This window comes from Desarmillaria tabescens (genome assembly GCF_030435595.1).
Source record: "Desarmillaria tabescens strain CCBAS 213 chromosome Unknown EV420scaffold_8, whole genome shotgun sequence".
NCBI classification, from domain to species: Eukaryota; Fungi; Basidiomycota; class Agaricomycetes; order Agaricales; family Physalacriaceae; genus Desarmillaria; species Desarmillaria tabescens.
In genome coordinates this window covers 1,475,915-1,495,748 of record NW_026848307.1, presented here as the reverse complement: position 1 = coordinate 1,495,748, position 19,834 = coordinate 1,475,915, and the positions used below count along the sequence as shown (strand labels likewise).

The following is a 19,834-nucleotide window of genomic DNA, read 5'->3' as shown; positions in this document are numbered from 1 at the left end:
ATTTTCTGTGATTATAGGCATATAGTTGATGTTACATTGAGGTACCATACAGACTGAGAATATGTTGTCTTGCTTTCGACGTTTATTTCTGGACGGTGCCTGCAATTACCACTCGACTCGATCGGATCAGCCTTACTTTTCAAAGCATAGATGTCTCCTGTATCCCGCCAATGTATAAGGAACGAGATTTTTGGTCGGTGAGGCGGTCCCCGACATGTCGGATTCTTCGCAAAACCGAAAGCATGTTTCAATGGAGTCATTGGCGCGTCGGTGACTTGACTTTCACAGGCTTGCATCCCAAAACAGATCCGAAGTATCTCTCCTAGGTACGATTGATCTTCATCGTGGCGCCTCGTATACTGGTAATCTGATTAAGACTGTGGTAGATAGTATCCTGTCCATTGTCGGAGAAAATGACAATGAGATTTGTTGGGTGTATTCAAGTTCAGCCTACGCCGGCATATCTTTTATTTCAGCTGGAATTTTGCTGTCTATACTTAGAGGCTTTCCCCGAGCTGTTAACCACCACCCCTGGTAAGCGGGCTGTTTCAAACCGGGCGAAGCTTGGGAAAATGGGTGGACAATAGCTTGATCAAGGCTTTCGGCCATAGCGAAACGAGTCAGGATTCCCTTGAATGATAAAGCGGCAGCATTTTGCTGGTCAAATGCCTGGGCCGAGCCTCGATGTTATCCGTGTTTCAATTGTTTCCCTCGTATTTTGACCGGCACTAATTAGTCGTCTGAAAGGTGGGTAGGTAAGTAGCATTACGCGGCAGTGTCCACACAGTGAACGCCGCTCCCAGACTTCACACAATGCGTGCAGTGCACGGTCAATCTCTTCTACTGTACCCTCAGCCATTCACTACCACTACCTGTGTCCTACTAAGAACACTTTGTCTCAACAGTAGTTAGCATTGTTTGAATGCATTCGAAATGGCCCAAACGGTCGGCAACCCTACTAATAAACAGCTGGACACCTGCTGACATGCGTATGCATAACCATTTGATGCATTTAAAATTTTGGCAGCATCTCTTCCTCACCGACTACTGTGCACATCGTTTTGCTAGTCCCGTACCATGTCAAAACGATGGTAGGTGTTATTGTTGATACGAACGTGGTGACTCCGAGTCTAGTAGGGTTCAGTGGGGGCTTCCACTGATGCCTGCGATAATATTGTCCGGTCAAATTCGTACTGTTAGGAGTTAAATCTCAACAACTAAGTACTAAGTACTAAGCGCGTCCTATGTAGAACGGCGTCTAACGGCGTTCGCGAATGCGGCCCGAACGAAGCTCAGTCCGGCTCATGTTAAAGCCGAAGCCCGTCACAGCACCGTCGCGTTTGAGGTCTTTCCATTTCCCCCTTTGTGCTGTTCCGCGTCCCTTTTATTCATCCTAAGATCCCTAGATCAGTATGTACAGTATAATCCTGTGAGTTTTAATCCAATCGCGTGGTTTTCAGACAATTATTGAGATGTCAAAAGGATAAACGGGCATTATGGGACGTACGTATAAGCGACTCAGAACGCGGCCGTTCTAGGGTTCCAGGACACGTTCAAGTTCGCTCAACTTTGAGCTTCCCTAATGCCGCTAGTAGCGCATCATTCTTGATCAACACTCAAAGAGTTGTAAGCTATCCTAACACGCCAAATATGACGTCATTTCTAGCCCTTCATTATTTTCAGGAAGCGCTGCAAGTTCCGATTTCCGATCTTCATCTTTTTTCGGGGAACGCTCTGTGTCCTTGTGCTCTTTTTTCACGGGCTTGAAACCCTGCTCTTTGACAGACATCTTAGAGACTACCCCTTCGCTCGCCGGGTCTACGACTATCGCGTCACCTTTCTCGAATGATTTCCCCCCGATGCACAGCTCCATTATTGTCTCACGTTTTCTATGGCGCCCAAACCCGGATATGCGCTAGGGTCAAGTCAGCAAGTGGGTTCTTTGATGCGTCCTCTTTGCGTGCCTGAGTCTTACGTTACTTTCGACATTCCAGACAGTGTCGAAACCTATCCAATGTCTCATTCACGCGGGTTGAGGCCTTATTTCTCCGCATTTCCATTCAAACACGGATCACTCTTTATTATTCATCGACTGGCACAGCACGCCGTCAATGTCATTTTGGCTACTCAGGCCAATCTCAGCCCAGATACCTGATACGCGCCCGCAGGATAGTGTCTGGATGCTTAGCCGACAATGCCTTGCTTACAGCTGAAAACGAGGCGCCTGGTTTGTATAAAAAGGTCCTTGATTCCTCTTCAATTCCCCAGCATTGGAATCACCTATCATGTTCTCTCTTCTCTCTCTCGGAATCGCCTTAGCTTCGCTCAAAACAGGCTTAGCAGCCGTATACGATGATCCCAGCCAGCTGTCTACAGACAAGCAGTACGATTTCGTCGTCGTAGGAGGTGAGCAAGTGCATTCGAGACGTACCTGACGCGTTAACTTATCATTGATTAACAGCGGGGACGGCGGGAAACGTCATAGCTGCACGCCTGGCTGAGAATGCCAATACCTCTGTTCTCGTTATCGAAGCAGGGAGAAACAATGTCGGATACGATTCTGACCTCATCACCATACCATTCCTTGGTCCTCAAGCATCGCCGCACACAACCTTTGATTGGAATTATACTACGGTACCTCAGGAGCCGCTGAACAACCAACTCATTGCCTATCCTCGCGGTTATGTTCTTGGAGGCAGCAGTTCAACGAGTAAGTATGATGATTATTGTAACGACGTCTTTTCTGATCTGTGAAACAGACTATATGGTATACACCCGCGGTTCTTCAGACGACTATGATCGTTTTGCTGAATTGGCTGGTGACGACGGCTGGAACTGGGATAACTTGTTCCCCTATGCTCTTAAGGTATGGATTTTACTATCTTATATTCGAGTTTTGATGCTGATACCTCCCAATAGAATGAGAGGCACGTTCCTCCTAACGATGTGAGTTTTTGTCTCATGAAGAAGAAATCTCACTGACCAATCCTTGTACAGGGTCATAACGAAACTGGACAGTACATTCCTTCAATCCACGGGACCAACGGGCCACTGGAGACAAGTTTATATGGCTACGCGGCGGATATCGACAACCGAGTGATCGCTACAACGTCAGAACTCAGCGAAGAATTCCCATGGAACCCAGATTATAACTCTGGAAATATGCTAGGCGTTTCGTGGATGCACAGTAAGCTTCCGATCTGGAATAAGATTAAGAGTATGATTGACGCCTGATTAGGTACGATCGGTGGACCTCTGAGGAGCAGTTCTGCGACCGCGTACCTCGTACCCGCGTTGAGCAACTATTCTAATCTCGACCTAGTTTACAACAGTCAAGTCACAAGGCTGATTCAAAATGGTGAAATCGATGGTCTTCCCGTATTCACCACCGTCGAGTTTGCTAAGAATCCTACTGGTACGTCATCCCCCATTTCTCTTAGGCTGTGGTATTGACATGGTCTGTGTTCAGCCCCTCGTTACAATGTTTCTGCCACACGCGAAGTCATTCTATCAGCAGGCGCCATTGGAACTCCCCAGATTCTTATGCTCTCGGGAATTGGCAGATCTCTGGACTTGGCCGCTGTTGGCATCAATCCTATTGTTGACTTGCCTGAGGTGGGCCAGAATCTGGTTGATCACCCGTTGTTGCCCATCCAGTGGAACGCAAACAGCAATGAGACTTTGGATCCTCTCGGCCGTGGTGGAGCAGCCTTTGATGCCGCCCTCGAACAATACCACGCAAACGGAACAGGTCGTCTCGCTGCTAACGGAGTATCGAATCACATGTACGTATTCTTTGATAGTGAGTCTGGGTTTGATCGCTTATGAGGGCGACAGGGCTTTCTATCGTCTTCCGGAGAATTCATCAGTCCTTGCTGAGTTTGAAGACCCGACTTCTGGACCTGGGTATGCCACCTATATCGTTTTTACAGTGTCTGTGAGCTCAATCGAACCATAGTGCTCCTCATTACGAGCATGCCTTCGCTGTCAGTGCTCCCATCATGTCCGTTCCTTCTTTTACTAAACTCCAAACAGAATGGATTCTTCACTACGTCTCAAACTCAGCCCACCTCCGGGTCATACTTCTCTATCATCAACATTGTCGTTACACCTACTTCTCGTACGTTTCCTCTTCATCTCAGTAGACGGTTTGTTTAGTTAACTCTATTCAGGCGGAGCCATAACTCTTGCGTCCAATGATCCTTTCCAGCACCCTACGATCGATCCCAAGCTGCTCACTAGCGACTATGATGTCAGTGTCATGATCGAGAGTGTCAAGGCCGCCCAACGCTTTTGCTGCGGCACATGCTTGGGATGGGTACATCACTGGACCGTATATCGACTCGGTGAACGCTACCACAGATGACGGTATCAAGGAGTACATGAGCCAATGGGCGACTACTATCAAGCATCCCGTTCTGCACTGCTAGGATTAAGCAAGGAGGATGGTGAAGGAGTTGCTGACTGGTCAGCTCCTTCTCAAGAAGGCTAAGGGAGTCCGGATTGTTGATGCCTCGGTCTTTGTAAGTTTTATCATTTTATCATTGGACATGTCTGATGATATATTGCTGTTTAGCCCATCATTCCTGCCGGTCATCCTCTAGCCATGATTTATATTGTGGCCGAACGTGCTGCTGATGTGATCAAGACGACATGGGGCATGTAAATCGGTGAAGTTAGTGTTTAAGGTCTTGAATCCCTCATTTATTCATTCACTTGAACCGTATACTACTTATCGTTACTCTATATTAGTACCCTACACTTTGTGTAATTTTTATACATGGATGAATTGTAATCACGCATTAAATAAACAGCCTTCTGATATTGACTCGAAGCCTTTTTTTCAATACTTCATGGTTCTCCACCTGTTAATATTTTCGTATAGAACAAAGCAACGTATCGAATCCGTCAGCCGAAGGCCACTAGTTACTATCATTGCACAACAACTTGAACTTTTACGAAAGGTAGTCAACACGTGATCATAATTTTCGATGTTCGGACCAGTACCACCATCGTTCTTGCGAATTTTCATGCAGATGTCGGATTACGATTATTTCGGCCACTCTCACTGGAACGACTTCTATCAGCTACCCATCGAGGACGGTTTCATCATTGACACGTATTGGATTGACTACTCGTGGAGAATCCTCCATTTCGAAAGTCCTTATTCGTATCATGCTGCCGAGAAGTTTGCATTCCACAGCCATCGAGTTGATTGATCTTGTCTCGGCCGCCCTCTTGTTGGGATATTCTCATCTGGCCGTAAGTAGAAGCTTGATAATACTTGTTTACCCTTCAGTAACCTGTAACAGTTTCACCCCGCCCAGTATATCACGAGAGTTCTGTGCACTGTCGACACTATGCTTGACTCCAAACTACATCTCAACGATACCTGCTACGGTCTCATTGGCGACTATCTCTAGAGAAATCGATTCTGGTACTGGGGTTTTCAGCGCTAGTCTTCGGAAACGATGCAAAGCAGCTAATTTGATCATCGGACGTGAGACGCAGAGGCTAGAGGAGCGTAATGCATAAGCAGCTGCAAGGTTATTGGGAACATAATCACGTTTTTTTGTGCTAACGGTGGTACAGGTCTTCTACCCGACAGGCCTGTGTGACATTTACGCCTATCTCTACGTATGCTGTGCGGGGTTGTGCTTGACACTTACCCTTTCGGTGCCCATTGCTCCGTTTTTCTTTTCCATCTCTGAGTTGTCAATTCGTGTGCTTTGCTTAGTCTATCTCTTAGGCTTTCTGGCATATCAGGGTATGTGCTTATTCATTCAAGTTGCAGTGTTTACGACCCATGTTGTTCAGAAACACAAGCAAATGCATACTTGTCCAACATTGTCACCCATATTAACAGGTTACGTAGGGATACCTTGAGGTGTGTATGGGCTTGGAGGGACATGAGCGGGTTATTCGCCCTTATCGCTGAGTCGGAAAGTACACAGCTATCGGACATTCCGCGTGCACAGAGGTTTCCTGAAAGCCTTCGAAGTTTCGGTATGTCTCCCTTGCGTGAAATATCTACTGTAGTAAACTGTTCTAGTTCGCAGGCGGAGAAGTAGAACTATGGAAGACACGATCGAAGGTCCAAACTCTATCAAAATTCGCGAAGAAAATACGAGCGATGAAGGATCAGGATGCGTACGATGCCGCCACTGTCTTGTCAACGGCATGTCTCTGGTATCACAACAGTGTTCTGGACGCCTTCAGACTTGGTCGTGCTATCTTGGTCAGCCTCTATACGAAAGTCTCTCATTTGGTATTTCGCGAGTCGCTATACCGGAGCGGACAGGTGCGGAACAAATAGAAGACCCAACAAGCGATGGTGTTCTCTATAGTGGATGGGCTTTTTCTTGTACAAGTGCAATGCGGTTACCCAACGATACGTGGTGGAATGACGCGAGGGACGGCCTGACTTTACTACTACGTTTTTTGGTGCTTTGCGCTTCTCGGCTGCCTTCTTTATGCATATGGTACAGGTGGTTTTACTCGAGATGCTGGACTTATCCGATACTTTGACCGCTGTACCTTGAGTCTTGTTCAGTTCATAACCAAGGGGAACAATGACTGTGTAGCAAAGAGAGGACACTAAGAGCCCGAACCACTTGTTTAAAAAGGTGCAATCTATGCATCTCTTGGCAGATTTGGTACGCGTACCTGGACGTTCTTCCGTCCTCGTCTTCCCAGTAGGAACTATAGGGCGTCGTCGGTCTGTCTATAATTTCTTCCTTCCTCGTTTGAAATCGAAACTCGATGATAGTCGATCATACTCAAAGTTTGGGCACCGCCTCAGGGAAGGAACCTCGGTCTCAGACATTTATCATCACATAAAAACAGGTTCTCGGAAGGCCTCCTTGAGCATCTCAACAGAACCATGGCAGAACAACGCCTTGCGATGGTCAACATTGTGGGATTCCCACGTATCTTCTCGAAATCCGTCATCCCAAGTCCTGGTCGGTTAGAGCGCACGGTAGTCAATAATCCCGTTGCATCACTTGGAAGGCTCAGGGCCCTCCCCAACGAGATCCTGGACATGATCATCTCCGACTGCTGCGACATCCAAACTATCGTTACATCCTTCTCACTCGTCAATAGGGGTGCCAGGATGGCCATCAATGCATCGCTCGCCTTCCAGCGTGTCTCCCGTTACGCTCCCCGTGCACTCATAGCAATGCTCAGAACACGGGCCGGTTCGTTTTTCACTCTCGAAGACCTTTGTGATGTTCTCTGCAGAGATTCTTCCTGCAGCTTATGCGGCAATTTTGGCCCCCTTCTCTGGCTCCCCGAGTGCCGACGATGCTGCATGCCATGTCTCTATACGGCACCCGAGCTCCTTCCCATATCCCTGTCTATGGCAACTACGGCGTTTGGAGTATCTGAAGCCGTATTAGCGAGCGTGCCTGCAGTTTGCACTGTGCCCGGCCAATACGGCTGGCTACACAGATATTATCAGGATTCCCAGTGTCTGCTAAGCTTTTCTCATGCTCGTGCAGTAGCAGTTGAAGATGCTGGAGGGGAAGCGCAGTTTATGGCTCGAATCAACTCCGTTCCTCTACGCAAAGAAGCGTACAAATCTTTCATCGCCGAGAATACCATGATACCCTGGCCTGAGAATGTCTCTCGTTACATGGTAGCTGCCTCTCTACCGTATTTCAACAGACGTTCGGGAAAGATCGTCAAAGGTTTCTCCTGCAAAGGCTGTATAAACCTGGTGTCTGGAGACAGATGGGATTCCGACAGTGATGAAGTGGACGATGATGACAATTTTCGCCGATATGATACGGTATATACTCGCAAGGGACTTATAGAACATGTTCAGACAGACTGCCCGGAGGGGAAGAGGATATGGAAGAGACATTTGAAGAAGTCAAAACAAGGAAACGGGAATTCTGTTTCGAGCACAAAGAGTCGATAGTTTCAGTATATGGCCTGGGCCTAACAGAGAGCAGCAGTGTAGGATATGCGTAGTCCCCCAAAAATATATACTGTAGTGGATGAATTGATTCAGAAGTCACAGGGACAACTAGCGAAGCGCTTCGTCATTTTCACAACTAGATGCCATTTATACAAAGGAAACACTGGATTCTGGAGTAGAGGGGAGAGACAACATAGCATGCGTGTGAAAAGGGAAAGGGCTCGATTCGAATTCTTAGCGCTAGGAAGAGAGGACAGAAAGGGGCTGAGTATATGCTAGTATCGTCCAAAAAGAGGTTTCGAAATACTGGATCCGTTGAGAGTGGGTACCGAGAAATCCAGGTGACACAAGAAGGAAAGCAGATTCTGGACGACATGAATAGTGAGCTCTCTGATCAGCTTCTGTACAAAAATAAGGTGAGACTGACCTCAAAAAGCCGCCTTTTTCATTTCGTCGACGAGACGGTGTGTTCTTTGCAGTAATTCTCGATGTTGTCGATTTCGTGAGTGATTTCCTCGCATCGTACGTGTGTGCCCGCTCTTTCTGCACATTGCTGGAATACGCCGTCGTGTTTGCAGCCGCAAGTGTATTTCAAGATTTGCTGGGTGCACACTGGGAACAGCGGAAGGTCAGTTGGCATACAGCGAGGTCATGTCAAGCAGCGCACTGGTGATGGTAGACGCTTCGAAAATGAGCTGGTGGTGACGGTGACGAAACAAGCACGTCGCCACAAGCCTGAACAAATATACTGGCTGCATTTCGATCACGATATCGAAACACATAGATATTTCGCACCGAAAGTCTGAACGCTGAATATATCATTATGCTGTCGGTCGGAGAGGGATATAGATTCTTCGCTTATACATTCATCACAAGTAGACGATACACCAGGGCCACAGAACTATGAGTAGAAGAGAAGTGGGAGCTATATAGAGATTCGTACGCGCGTCCCAAGACGATACAGGGGTTGGAATGAGAGAAAATGCCAGGCAGGATCGAAAGAGACAGGACATATGCTAGTATCGTCCACAGAGAAAAGGGCGAGAAGACCGAGAAGTACAAGAAAAGGCGAGTTCTAGATGACGCGAGCGCTGAGCGTTGAACGTTGAACGTTGAGCCTCGATTCTGCATAAAGAAAGGAAACTGACCTCAAGCAGCCTTTGGCACGGAGTGTTTCAGGCAGTGGTTATCGACGTTCAAGTGTTTGTTTTTGATGGTCTCGCATCGCCAATTTGTGCCTTCTTGTTTAGCGCATTGCTGGAAATTTATGCCGGCGTGTTTACAGCCGCAAGTGTAGATGACGGTTTCTTGGATGCACACTGGAAAAAAGTTCAGTTTGTACTTAGTAGCGCACTGAAAAGCGACGCACTGGTAAGAAAGAGGGCTGTAAGGATCCAAGGTCACGGTGGTAAAGAAGCAAGTTGCAATACTCTATCCAGTAGCGGCAGTTGCCGGGTCCCCGATTCTTTCCCTTGGGCGAAGAAACGGCATGTACATGTATATATCTGCTTGTTCAAGCTGCTCAATAAAGTGGTAGTGCAAAAAGCTCGCATTTTGCACAGTCTAAATCTAATCACCTGAGTGCGCTCCATTCGACGACCTATACTAAGATTGCAAAGAATGATAAAATTTCTGGCATTAAAATTGAACTCATTGATGAATTCAAAATTGTTATTTCACACTAGAGGCCCTGAGGAAGGTGAACGTAACTCAGTCTGCCATCTAGTATGCTAGAGATCACAAGTTGGTGGGCATCTGAACGGCATCTTATAATTATATGCCCTATGCACCTGGCACCGTCTCAAGAAACGAAATATTATCTCTAGTACTGCGCACCTCGTGCCATCACAAGGTCGATTAGTCCACAATGAACACATCACAACATTCATCAAACTGTTACATGACAGTAAAAATCTGACCGTGAACGGGTATGCACTTCCTGAAAACCAGACACAACAATCAGCTGTACACATTACTTGCTGTAGCAAAATGTTCTGATTTGCAGGTTCGCATCAACACTGAATTCTCGCTATATCAAATCTACATGATGTAACAGGAAACCCCGTTGAAGAGAAGCAGATGCATAATACCACAATGCGTTACCAGAGCGATAGCACTGAGGCAGATTTTTGCAAGATTTTTATTAACCCGCTGAGTGGGGCTGTAGAACAGATAGTAGTTGAGGGCATCTGCAGTCACAGAGCAGAAAAAGGACAGTGAATGCAGGAATCACTTGCGACGTGCAAGCAAAAAAAAGGTGACAGTAGGTGAGAGGAAATGAAGAGGAAATTGATGTCGACAGTTTTCCGACCAGCCCGCAAACCAATAGGAAGTGTTCAGAAAGAAAGACTTCTCAGCCACAGCAGCAACCGCTCGGCAAATAAGCCGTTTTGTGCCGGATGATCGCCTATGACCAAAAATTACTACAGTTATTGACAGGTCATTGCAACACCATCAGTCACTGAAACAGTTGATTTAGCCTCCTTCTCCCCAGTTCCGCTGCCTGACAGTGTTGCATAATCGGAGACATAGATATTATGGATTTTTAGTGATTTTTTGGGAATTTTAGCGCTACTGCTGACCCCGTGAAAAATCGAACAGTGATGCAAATTTGGCAGGGGTTTGCCACGTGGTCATTTACCAGTCAATGAAAGTTTTTGAAAATTCGCCCTTCGTACAGCCACCACGTGAATCCCAAAAGAGGATAATGGCACTTGAGCCTACGCGTGCCACGAGTCAGCTCGTCTTGACCATGTCTGCCACTTTCCACCATCCTGCGATTCTGCTCCGTCACTGCGCACGCCAGCCCCAGCCAGCCCCTTCCAGGACCGCCGACTTCCTCCTCAGGATCACGATTCACGAAGCCAATCAAGTCGGGCCAGTCCCAGTCCAGCGCGCCAACATGCGCTCTGCAACGTTTACACGCCGCCGCCTCCCGTACCTCCATCACACCGTCAACCAGGGGGTGATCTTGTTCAACAAGGGTGATGCCCCTTTGCTTATAGATAGTATATCTTAGCTAGGTTGAATAAATACTCTTACTTTTTACTACAAGTCCTGTTGTATATGATTTAAATCTTCTGTAAATTGGTAAAAATTCATCCTAAATTCAGCATTGTTATAATTCCTACTAAGTCAAAATTTTGAACATTAATGAGTGGCTTGCACGTGTGGAGGACCGAATCCACGTGGATAGCGCCTCAGCCGAACCAGCTCATTGCGTGACTTCCTTTTCAGGTCGTCACATCACGGTAACGGAGGGCGAATTTGAGGCAACTGCCAATGGCAAATAGACGTATACAACGCAATCCTTTCTACTCTCACGCCATGGCAGAACGACGCCTTACGATGGAAAGGTTGTCGGATACCCACGAGTCTTTAAGGAAGTCATCCTAGGTCGTGGCCCTTTTACGCGCATGGTAGCCAAGAATCTAGTACCATACTAGGGAAGCTCGCTATTCTTCTGAGCGAGCTCCTGGACAACATCATTTCCACATGCTGCGATATCCAGAACACTGTCGCATCCTTTTCACCCGTCAACAGAGGTGCCCGCAACGCCGTCGATGAATCACTTGCTTTCCAACGCGTCTCCCATTATGCCCCCGATGCACTCGCAGCAATGCTTCGAACACAAGCTGGCTCTTTTTTCACCCTCGAGGACCTCTACAATGCTCTTTGCCGCAGTTCCTCGTGTTTCTCATGTGGTAGTTCTGGTTCCCTGATCTGGCTCCTCGAGTGTCGACGATGCTGTATGCCCTGTCTTCGTTCACCCGAACTCCTTCCCATCAACGAGTATGCGGCAACCAAGGTGTTTGGAGTATCAGCAGCTACGTTAGCGGGTCTACCCACCGTTTGCTCTGAAAGTGGTTGGGGTGAATACCTGGACTTCCGGCGTCTTCTGAGCTTCACGAAAGTTCGCGCAGTGGCAGTCGAAGATGCAGGAGGCGAGGCACAGCTCATGGCTCGCATCAACTCCACAGCCCAACGCAGAGAAGCATACGAGTCTTACATGTCCCGGCGGGTCATTACAGACAAGAAGCTTCATGCTCGGTGGATGGTAGCCGCCCCTCTGCCTTATTTTAACAGACGCTCGGGACAGATTGACAATGACGGGCTCTCCTGCTTAGGTTGTCAACGGGCGTTTCACTCGGACGGCACCTATGATGACGAAGGCTACTATGAAGTATACCGCCGATATGATACAGTTTATACGATTCCGGACCTCATCGAGCACGTACGGACAGATTGTCCAAAAGGGCAGCGGATATGGAAGAAGTATTTGAAGGAGTCGAAACAAAGAAATGAGCACAATACTACTGAGTAGATGCAATACGCGTAAAAGTTCTCTGTCACGTTTTCACAGAATAACTTCATTTCATGCAGAAGACAAATCTCATTAGGCTCCTCTTATCGTAAATGAACGTAAAAAATGGCAATTAATCCTAGTGCACACAGATTCTTATCAGAGTCATGTATTCAATGGCAGAGCAAGGTATACTCTTGGCTACTACTCTGGATTCTACCAGTTCATCCATTCATCGAAGGCGTTCCGGCAGGCCTAGAGCAGGAGGACATCCTCAAGCGTCGTGTAGTAGGTGATGGCGGTTATGCCGGACCGTATCACCGGCATATAGCAAACAATGACATACAATATACCTCTTTTTTTGACCCACTCGCGTCGTTCCGTACTTATCTCTTTACGAAAAGGCCTGGTTGCTGTAAAAAATTCCAGCCAGTCCTTATCATATTTCCCTGTCATCTATGCTTCCACCCGCCCTTCTAGAGCTCACTTTAGCACGCCTTACACATCGCGGTAGTATCCTGGGCTCGGAAGTCGTGACCGCTCGAACATGGCCCCGAAGAAATGGCGTTCGTACGATGCAACAGGCCGTACTCGCTTCGGATGCATCACCAATCACCCTCTATCCTCACCTCAAAGGAAAGCAAACACTCGTCAAACCTTCTCAGGGTAATAACAAGCCAAAAGGCGTCGGGCATCTGAAGGTTCGGGAAGGGAAGGCTGCTGCCGAACGTCCCAAAACCGAGTTGGCGCGTCGTGTAGATGCATTGTTGCAAGTTGCTCAAAAAGAGGTGCGCGTCTTTGAATCTACGAGTTCGGGATGATTCGTTGAAGGGCTGTTATTCTTTTAGGAAGAATCGGCCGACCATCCCACCTTTAGCGAAGAAGAGCTGCTGTCACTCTATGAAGACATTCTTGCGGGACCCGAAACCGAAATGGAACGTCAGCAAGAAGGCCCGATGTTGGAACAACGATCCAAGGGGGACGTCGAGCTGATTGAAGCAGTCTACGAACGTCTTCGCGAACAGACACTGGAGGAACACTTGGACCCCCAGTCATCGAAGACCCCTTGGCTTCAATATGCAACTCATCGCCGTATTCTTGACCAAGTCGGAAAGCTGATGGATCTAGTGCTCCAAGGCGATGAAGCTCCTCGAATTCCCATAGTCACGCTATCTATACAGGAATGGAACGCTTTGATTCGCACATGTGTACGTGTCTATCCTTCTGTTAGTGCCAAGTAGTACTCAGATGATTTATAGATTCATGAAAATGATTTAGAATCCGCGGAACGTTCGCTGCGACTCATGAAGGTGAGTTTACGACCTGTATCACGTTTCAAGATCCTTACTTCGACAGCGTACTGGTATCATTCTACCCGAAGAGTCGATTAACGAAGTGGTCAAGTTCTACGCCGACAAGGGTGATGTTTCGGAAACGGAGCGCATTCTGACAAGCTTTGTACTTGGTTTGTAGCCTATAGCTGTCTTCCACTATTCAGAAGCTAATGTACGTCTTCCAGGTGCCCCTTCCGACCGACAGCAGCATCTTCATATTCGTTCACATCTCCGAGCATCTCCAAATGCCATGCCAACATCAGCACTTGCTGTGCTTCATGCTTATGAGGAACAGCTCAACATGCCTGCACAGAAGACGTACACAAACCTTGTCACACATATGTTTTCTGTGAAGGACTCGATGGCCCACGCCCAAGCATGGGACCTGTTCTACCACATGCGTTATGTTGCTCATCCTGTCCCAGACGCTTTTCTCTACACTGCAATGATCCGAGCCTGCGCGTCGTCATTCTTCACTGTTCGAGCTTCGGAACCCGAGCGCGCTCTAGATCTCTGGACTGAGATGACGATCGACAATAGCATAGCGCCTACAGTTGCGTCGTACAATGCTGTCATCCTAACTTGTGCGCGGACGGGTGACAAGAAGTACGTCCATGAAGCTTTCCGCCTGGCCAAGGAGATGTTAGACTCTCATCGAGACGCGCATGGGGAGTTATTGTACGTGCCCGACCAACATACGTTCCTTGCCCTATTGGAAGGTGCGAAGAGGATTGGAGACCTTTCGAGGACACGGTGGATCCTTGCACAGATCAGCCGAGTCAGTGTAGAGGAGCCCTCTTTGGGTGTTTCTATTGACGAAGAAGTCATGATGCACGTCTTCCATGCATACGCGGCGTATGATCCGCCGTTCAAGCGGGGTATCGCGTTACTACTTGACTCGAGCCAAGAGGCACCAGCATCAGATGATTCTGCATCGGCCCATCGAGAGAGCTCCAACATAACTGCACCCCCTAGTTCCCCTAGTTTCGCCCATGTCGCTCCTCAGAGTCGTGCGGAGGTTATTGCTGAAGCTGAGATACTATTCGGGCGTATATTGGAGGACGGTGGATCTACTTTCGATCCAACAATTGGTTTCAGCAACGTCGAGCTGTCGACCCGGTTACTGAATTCGTATCTCTCGGTACACTACAAGCACGGGACGTTGGAGGCAGCTCGGAGGCAGTTCTTGGACCTCTTTGTGGAACTCAAGATGGATCGCAATGCTCGGACGTTCCGTGAGGCGCTGGAGCGATGCTTGTATTCGCACCAGAAGGAACGGCAGTTTGCTCTCGAGTTTGGTAGTGAGATATTCAAGATGTGGCAAGAGTATGAAGCATCCGGTGGGACTGCAGATGCACGGACGGTGGAGAAAATCCACGTTGCGTATATCCGACTACTTGCCTTGTAGGTTTTGTTCCCCCCCTTTTTTTGGCTCGTGCTAAACTTTGATCTGTAGGACGAAGAACCTGGATAAAGCCTTGGATCAACTGCGGGCATTTGCGGCAAAATACCCGCCTTCGGCTTTGCGGCACCAGCCAGCAAAGCCTGGGATGAGGTCCACGAGAACAGTCCTTACCGGCTCGCGACCGCTTATTCGTATGACCTCAGCTGCGGAGGTCCCGGATAGCCATGTTCCTCCGCTTGTGATGTTCAGAGATGTCGATGTGCTACACAGCCGGCTTGTTGCAACTGGGGACGTGAAAGGGATTGCATATGTGAAGTACGTGTGCAAGGCGTATGAATGGGCGTTGCGAGTGAGAAGAGACGAGGCTCTGAAGGCCAAGCCGGTTGATACTGAATCCACGACGCTTGTCGATTTAGATTGGCATTCTTAGAGTGGGTTTGCGTACGAGGTAGCATGCCACCTCTCAGCGAAGTGACGGCTGATAGAAAATTCGAAATCGTACACATTTCCAGGCAATTTCTGAGCTCTATCAAAGCAATTCCCTTGGCCCTCAGCCACAGTTTGACTAACTTTCGTCTCACCCATCACTTCTCCGTCCTCCCGAGACTGATTACCTCCCATCCGGACTGTCCAGATGAAGATCTCACTCGTGTATTCAATGTGGATAACACTCTCGGGACCTATGGCTCTGGCATCCTATTCTAAGGTGTATTCCTTTGGTGCCAACAATATTCCCGAAAACGCTTGTTGCCTCACCTGTCCTGAAGTGATTTCCCGTAGTCCGTTCCATATATCGCGTCGAGTACATAAGGGAATAAATTTCCCCGTATTGACACCATTTTAATAATAAAAGACAAGCATAGCGCCATTTGCGGCGGGACATATAGTCATAGTGATTGTTCGGACGAAAACTTGCTTAATACCGTTCACGACGGCAGGGACATCCTCACTTTTTCTCTCTCCTCGATGTATGGCACGGCACCAGTGTCCCCCATTCTTGACCGTAAGCCGTCATTGCAGGGTATTGCAAACTCCGGCTGATCCATTCTAGCCTCTTTGAGTCGCGAAATTTCTGATGGAGTGTTACCCCGCCTTGTCCATTCCCTGCATGAGACCAACAGCTCGGTACTGAGCCTTGCGGCTAGCGATGACTATATCTTCTCCGGGAGCCAGAATCAGGACATATCGGTACGCTGAGGGCCGCTGGGTGCGCTGTTTGAGTGACTGATTGGCTTTGCCTTTCAGGTGTGGGATAAGCGAACGTATAGATTGAAGGATACGCTGCGGGGCCATACAGGGAGCGTGTTGGCGTTGGTGTATGCTGCAGAAAAAGAATGGTTGTTCAGTTCTTCAGGTGCGTCACTTGCTGTTCTCAAAGGATTTCAATAACCGTAGTTGCAGGCGACAGCACCGTCAGGGTACGTTGCCAACGCTCAGAGCGATTCCTGGTTGACCGTCAGCGCAGATCTGGTCAACGACGACACTGAACCCGATATATGTTGTGGATCCATATCTTGAGACGGGTGCTGGAGATCTATTCTCTCTTGCATGGTCGCCGTCTCTACAGACACTTTATATCGGATGTCAGAACACCGCTCTGCAGTGGCTCGATTTGCGTACGATTCCTTCACAAGAGTCCGTCTCTTCACGTACCCTCTGTGCCAGCGAATCCGGCATATTCACACCAAGCGGTACGCCGAGAAAGGTGCATAAATTCTTTGATAGCTATCCACAGTACGAGCGGAAGCCTGCGGATATATACGCGAACAATCCTACCGGTAAACGCACGCCTGGATACGGAACGCCCGTATTGGAGTCAGACCCTTCCACGGCTCCGCATATATCCATCCCAGCTAGCAATGTTATCGATTCTGCACACTTTGGGTACATATACTGCCTTGCGATAGTGGAGGAATGCGAGATTGGAGGTGTTAAGCTTATTTCTGGGAGCGGCGACGAGAGTATCAAGGTATGAGCAACGTGCTTTGGGTTTACCTGTCGACTGACTTTCCGGTTCGTAGATTTGGAGCTGTACCTCCAATGGCCCGGTACTTGAGCACGAATTTACGTGTGCTATTGGTGCAGTGTTCGCTCTTGTAACGCAGGGAGATACTATCTATGGAGGATGCCAAGATGGAATTGTCAAGGTTTTGGACATAGAAACTAGATCTATTGTCAGGACCATCATAGTCCAAGAGGTACTTCTTGCGCCAACATATCCGCCCAAACTCACGTTTATCAAGGGGGTAGACATTCTTTCCATGTCGTTGCTTAAGTCTGATCTGTATGTTTGCCTCGCTAATGGACGAATACAAGTGAGCGATTGAACGATTATTCCGAAGATATTCTAACCGCGTTTGCAGCGTTACTCCGCCTCGTTCGATTGCACCGCATCGTGGAAATGTCATAATGGAATTGTCTTGTCTTCGATATTAGATGACCAGAGCAATGGGTCTCACAAGCTCATTACAGGCGGAAATGATGATTACATCAAGGTCGCTCATTCGCGTCTGCCCAGCGAAAAGACCTGACGTTTTCGTAGATCTGGGATGCCATTCCACCCAAGACCCGGAGCTTTCAGGCTTCTGGCTCGCAATCACTCGTTGCGGATGCACCTTCACGTGGTACGTTTCAAGTTCAGATGTTATTCCCAGATGTTCAAACTGCCTCTCTAGACGTATTGGAATATGCGCTGTCCAAGTTTATTTCATTTCCCAGTGTCAGCAGTAATCTTTCAAACAGGGAAGACTGTAGACAAGCCGCTATCTGGCTTAGGAAATGCTTGAGTCAGCTAGGTGCGCGAGCTTCGTTGGTGAGTGTGGTAAATGATGCCGGGAACCTTTCATTGAGACCTTCGGTTAAGCTCCCAACTGGCGAAGGGACGAACCCTCTGGTATTGGGGACGTTCCAGGGTTTACAGACTCAAGCAACGAAGCCCAGGATCTTGTTCTATGGGTGCGTCTGTTGATGCTTTGGGCGAGAATTGGCTCTCATCTGGACAGACACTACGATGTCATGGCAGCGCCACCTGAAGGCTGGCATTCCGATCCCTTCACTCTGACAGGTAACAATGGCTTCCTGTATGGCCGAGGTGCGACAGATAACAAGGGTCCAATAATGGCTGTGGCTTGTGCTGCAGCTGCCCTTCTGCGTCGTCGTTCGCTGGCCGTCGATCTTGTGTTTCTTATCGAGGGTGAAGAGGAATGTGGGAGTACAGGGTTCAAGAAAGCTGTCGGGATGCATAAGGTTCGTGGACTGAATATAGTACCGCCTGTTAAAGAAGACTCATCTTTTGTAGGACGCTATTGGGCATATTGATGCGATTTTGGTCAGGTATACAAGCTACTGTGTGAATATTGATGGATCATTGATGTTTTGACATTAGTAACTCTACGTGGATCACTGAGGAGCATCCGTGTATCACGTATGGGCTTAGAGGTGTTGTCCATTGTGATCTGGAGGTGCGTTCCTGAAACAAATCCTTTGCCGATATATCCTGATTTCGCAACAGATAACGAGTGCCCTTCCGGACCTGCACTCTGGTGTAGATGGAGGTGGCGTCGTGGAACCGATGGATGATATGTATGTTTTTCCCTGACATATGTTAGCTCTCCACCTGACCTCCACAGGATAAAACTACTAGCTACTTTGAGTGACCGACAAAAAGGCGTGCAAATACCTGGTTTCTGTCAGTAGCCACTAAGTTTTGCTTGATTGTCGTCTGACTATTTTCAAGACGACCACGTTCGGCCTTCTTCCGAAGAGGAGAAATCTAATTACAAGCGACTCGCTGAGGTCACCAAAAAGCCTGCTAGCTCTCTGTCTTCGAGATGGAGAGAGCCGTCATTGACTATACACACCATTGAGGTGTCTGGTCCACAAAGTAAAGAACATGATCTTCTAATGAGTACATCTCGCTAAATCACCTACAGATTCGACCGTTATACCTGGCACTGTCAAGTCTCAGGTCTCCATCCGCATAGTCCCCGACCAGGATTTAGATACCATCTCCCGGTCACTCCTTGATTACCTGACCAGATCATTTGAACGTCTCCAGTCGCCCAATAAATTCCACGTCAGTCTGGAAAAATCGGCTGACTGGTGGTTGGGGAACCTGGATGATCATTGGTTTAAAGCACTGGAGGCAGCCGTTCGGGAGGAGTGGGGCGTCGATCCTCTGCATATTCGTGAAGGAGGGGTGAGTGTTATGCAGTTGCTGCTCAGATTCTGGCTAAATAAACGTTGGCAGTCTATCCCTTCGGTGCCATACCTCGAGAAGGAATTTGGGTGCCATGCGCTGCATCTGCCGTTGGGCCAAAGCTCGGTATGCGGAATAATGTTCTTGATCCTCCGTGCCATTTTTGACCCGCTGTTCTTTTTTAGGATCAAGCCCACTTACCGAACGAGCGTATTTCTCTGAATAATCTTCAGCGAGGACAGTCTGTTATTGAGAGGTTTCTCCTAAAAGTGGCTGATGCTAATTTTGCCTAATTCTTCGTATCTTTCGTGTATCTACTTGCTTTCGTGTTGCATACTTTAGCTGTCGTGTTTTTTTTTTGTAATGGTTTGTCTAACTGGGGGCCGTCGTGCCGTCGGCAGTACCTTGCTTGTCGAAGTTTCCAGTCAACTTGCGCTCCCGTCACCGTCGTGCAGTACTGCTGTGCCGTTAGCCCTGCCAGTTGGCTATTGGTCGTCACGTATCACTTCTGAAGCCCTTTCGGCACAGTGCACATGTTCTATCTGCGAAACCTTGGGTACAAAGAAAGTTGCGATCATACAGCTCCCAACAATATTCGACACCCTAGCTGAATGCATCGTGTCAGGTAGACATTGATAAGGAGCGTATAATTGCTCAAAACAGCCTAAGA

At 48.1% G+C, this 19,834-nt stretch overlaps 5 protein-coding genes across 5 annotated transcripts; all 5 read left to right on the top strand.

Annotated features, from left to right (window-relative positions):
* Nucleotides 1–2,241: 2,241 nt before the first annotated feature.
* On the top strand, nucleotides 2,242–4,836 carry EV420DRAFT_1761523 (aryl-alcohol-oxidase from pleurotus Eryingii). The gene is made up of 13 exons (XM_060480661.1): nucleotides 2,242–2,406; nucleotides 2,462–2,710; nucleotides 2,760–2,866; nucleotides 2,920–2,946; nucleotides 2,998–3,187; nucleotides 3,239–3,415; nucleotides 3,470–3,785; nucleotides 3,838–3,906; nucleotides 3,959–3,986; nucleotides 4,036–4,120; nucleotides 4,173–4,318; nucleotides 4,473–4,523; nucleotides 4,577–4,836. Exons 1-13 carry the CDS (start codon nucleotides 2,286–2,288, stop codon nucleotides 4,664–4,666), a joined length of 1,656 nt encoding a protein of 551 aa, XP_060334737.1. The 5' UTR covers nucleotides 2,242–2,285; the 3' UTR covers nucleotides 4,667–4,836.
* Nucleotides 4,837–6,635: 1,799 nt separating this feature from the next.
* EV420DRAFT_1523612 (uncharacterized protein) lies at nucleotides 6,636–8,051 on the top strand (the record flags this gene model as incomplete). Its single annotated transcript, XM_060472303.1, has 2 exons — nucleotides 6,636–6,744; nucleotides 6,786–8,051. 2 exons carry the CDS (start codon nucleotides 6,636–6,638, stop codon nucleotides 7,922–7,924), a joined length of 1,248 nt encoding a protein of 415 aa, XP_060334736.1. The 3' UTR covers nucleotides 7,925–8,051.
* A 3,181-nt stretch (nucleotides 8,052–11,232) lies between these two features.
* Nucleotides 11,233–12,518, top strand: EV420DRAFT_1523604 (uncharacterized protein). Its single transcript, XM_060472302.1, has 2 exons — nucleotides 11,233–11,283; nucleotides 11,321–12,518. The coding sequence occupies exons 1-2, from the start codon at nucleotides 11,252–11,254 to the stop codon at nucleotides 12,246–12,248; spliced, it is 960 nt and encodes a 319-aa protein (XP_060334735.1). The 5' UTR covers nucleotides 11,233–11,251; the 3' UTR covers nucleotides 12,249–12,518.
* Nucleotides 12,519–12,592: 74 nt separating this feature from the next.
* EV420DRAFT_1745711 (uncharacterized protein) lies at nucleotides 12,593–15,865 on the top strand. The gene is made up of 6 exons (XM_060480145.1): nucleotides 12,593–13,015; nucleotides 13,076–13,435; nucleotides 13,487–13,537; nucleotides 13,584–13,692; nucleotides 13,747–14,965; nucleotides 15,018–15,865. The coding sequence occupies exons 1-6, from the start codon at nucleotides 12,686–12,688 to the stop codon at nucleotides 15,394–15,396; spliced, it is 2,448 nt and encodes an 815-aa protein (XP_060334734.1). The 5' UTR covers nucleotides 12,593–12,685; the 3' UTR covers nucleotides 15,397–15,865.
* On the top strand, nucleotides 15,866–19,602 carry EV420DRAFT_1523600 (uncharacterized protein). Its single transcript, XM_060472301.1, has 20 exons — nucleotides 15,866–15,969; nucleotides 16,018–16,154; nucleotides 16,212–16,320; nucleotides 16,368–16,384; nucleotides 16,432–16,935; nucleotides 16,988–17,164; nucleotides 17,210–17,281; nucleotides 17,330–17,461; nucleotides 17,509–17,590; nucleotides 17,642–17,778; nucleotides 17,830–17,921; nucleotides 17,969–18,212; nucleotides 18,265–18,299; nucleotides 18,352–18,427; nucleotides 18,478–18,548; nucleotides 18,596–18,654; nucleotides 18,703–18,849; nucleotides 18,899–19,164; nucleotides 19,216–19,290; nucleotides 19,350–19,602. Exons 1-20 carry the CDS (start codon nucleotides 15,933–15,935, stop codon nucleotides 19,455–19,457), a joined length of 2,577 nt encoding a protein of 858 aa, XP_060334733.1. The 5' UTR covers nucleotides 15,866–15,932; the 3' UTR covers nucleotides 19,458–19,602.
* The last annotated feature ends 232 nt before the right edge of the window (nucleotides 19,603–19,834 follow it).

Coding starts and splice junctions, on each gene's coding strand:
- EV420DRAFT_1523600 (XM_060472301.1), top strand. CDS start 15,933: ATGTATGGCACGGCACCAGTGTCCCCCATTCTTGACC. Junction 17,779..17,829: donor TAGGTGCGCGAGCTTCGTTG/GTGAGTGTGGTA, acceptor CCTTCGGTTAAG/CTCCCAACTGGCGAAGGGAC. Junction 19,291..19,349: donor TGCCGTTGGGCCAAAGCTCG/GTATGCGGAATA, acceptor GTTCTTTTTTAG/GATCAAGCCCACTTACCGAA.
- EV420DRAFT_1761523 (XM_060480661.1), top strand. CDS start 2,286: ATGTTCTCTCTTCTCTCTCTCGGAATCGCCTTAGCTTCGCTCAAAACA. Junction 3,907..3,958: donor GACCCGACTTCTGGACCTGG/GTATGCCACCTA, acceptor ATCGAACCATAG/TGCTCCTCATTACGAGCATG. Junction 4,121..4,172: donor TGTCGTTACACCTACTTCTC/GTACGTTTCCTC, acceptor AACTCTATTCAG/GCGGAGCCATAACTCTTGCG.
- EV420DRAFT_1523604 (XM_060472302.1), top strand. CDS start 11,252: ATGGCAGAACGACGCCTTACGATGGAAAGGTT. Junction 11,284..11,320: donor CGCCTTACGATGGAAAGGTT/GTCGGATACCCA, acceptor AAGTCATCCTAG/GTCGTGGCCCTTTTACGCGC.
- EV420DRAFT_1745711 (XM_060480145.1), top strand. CDS start 12,686: ATGCTTCCACCCGCCCTTCTAGAGCTCACTTTAGCACGCCTTACACAT. Junction 13,436..13,486: donor ACGCTTTGATTCGCACATGT/GTACGTGTCTAT, acceptor GATGATTTATAG/ATTCATGAAAATGATTTAGA. Junction 14,966..15,017: donor TATATCCGACTACTTGCCTT/GTAGGTTTTGTT, acceptor TTTGATCTGTAG/GACGAAGAACCTGGATAAAG.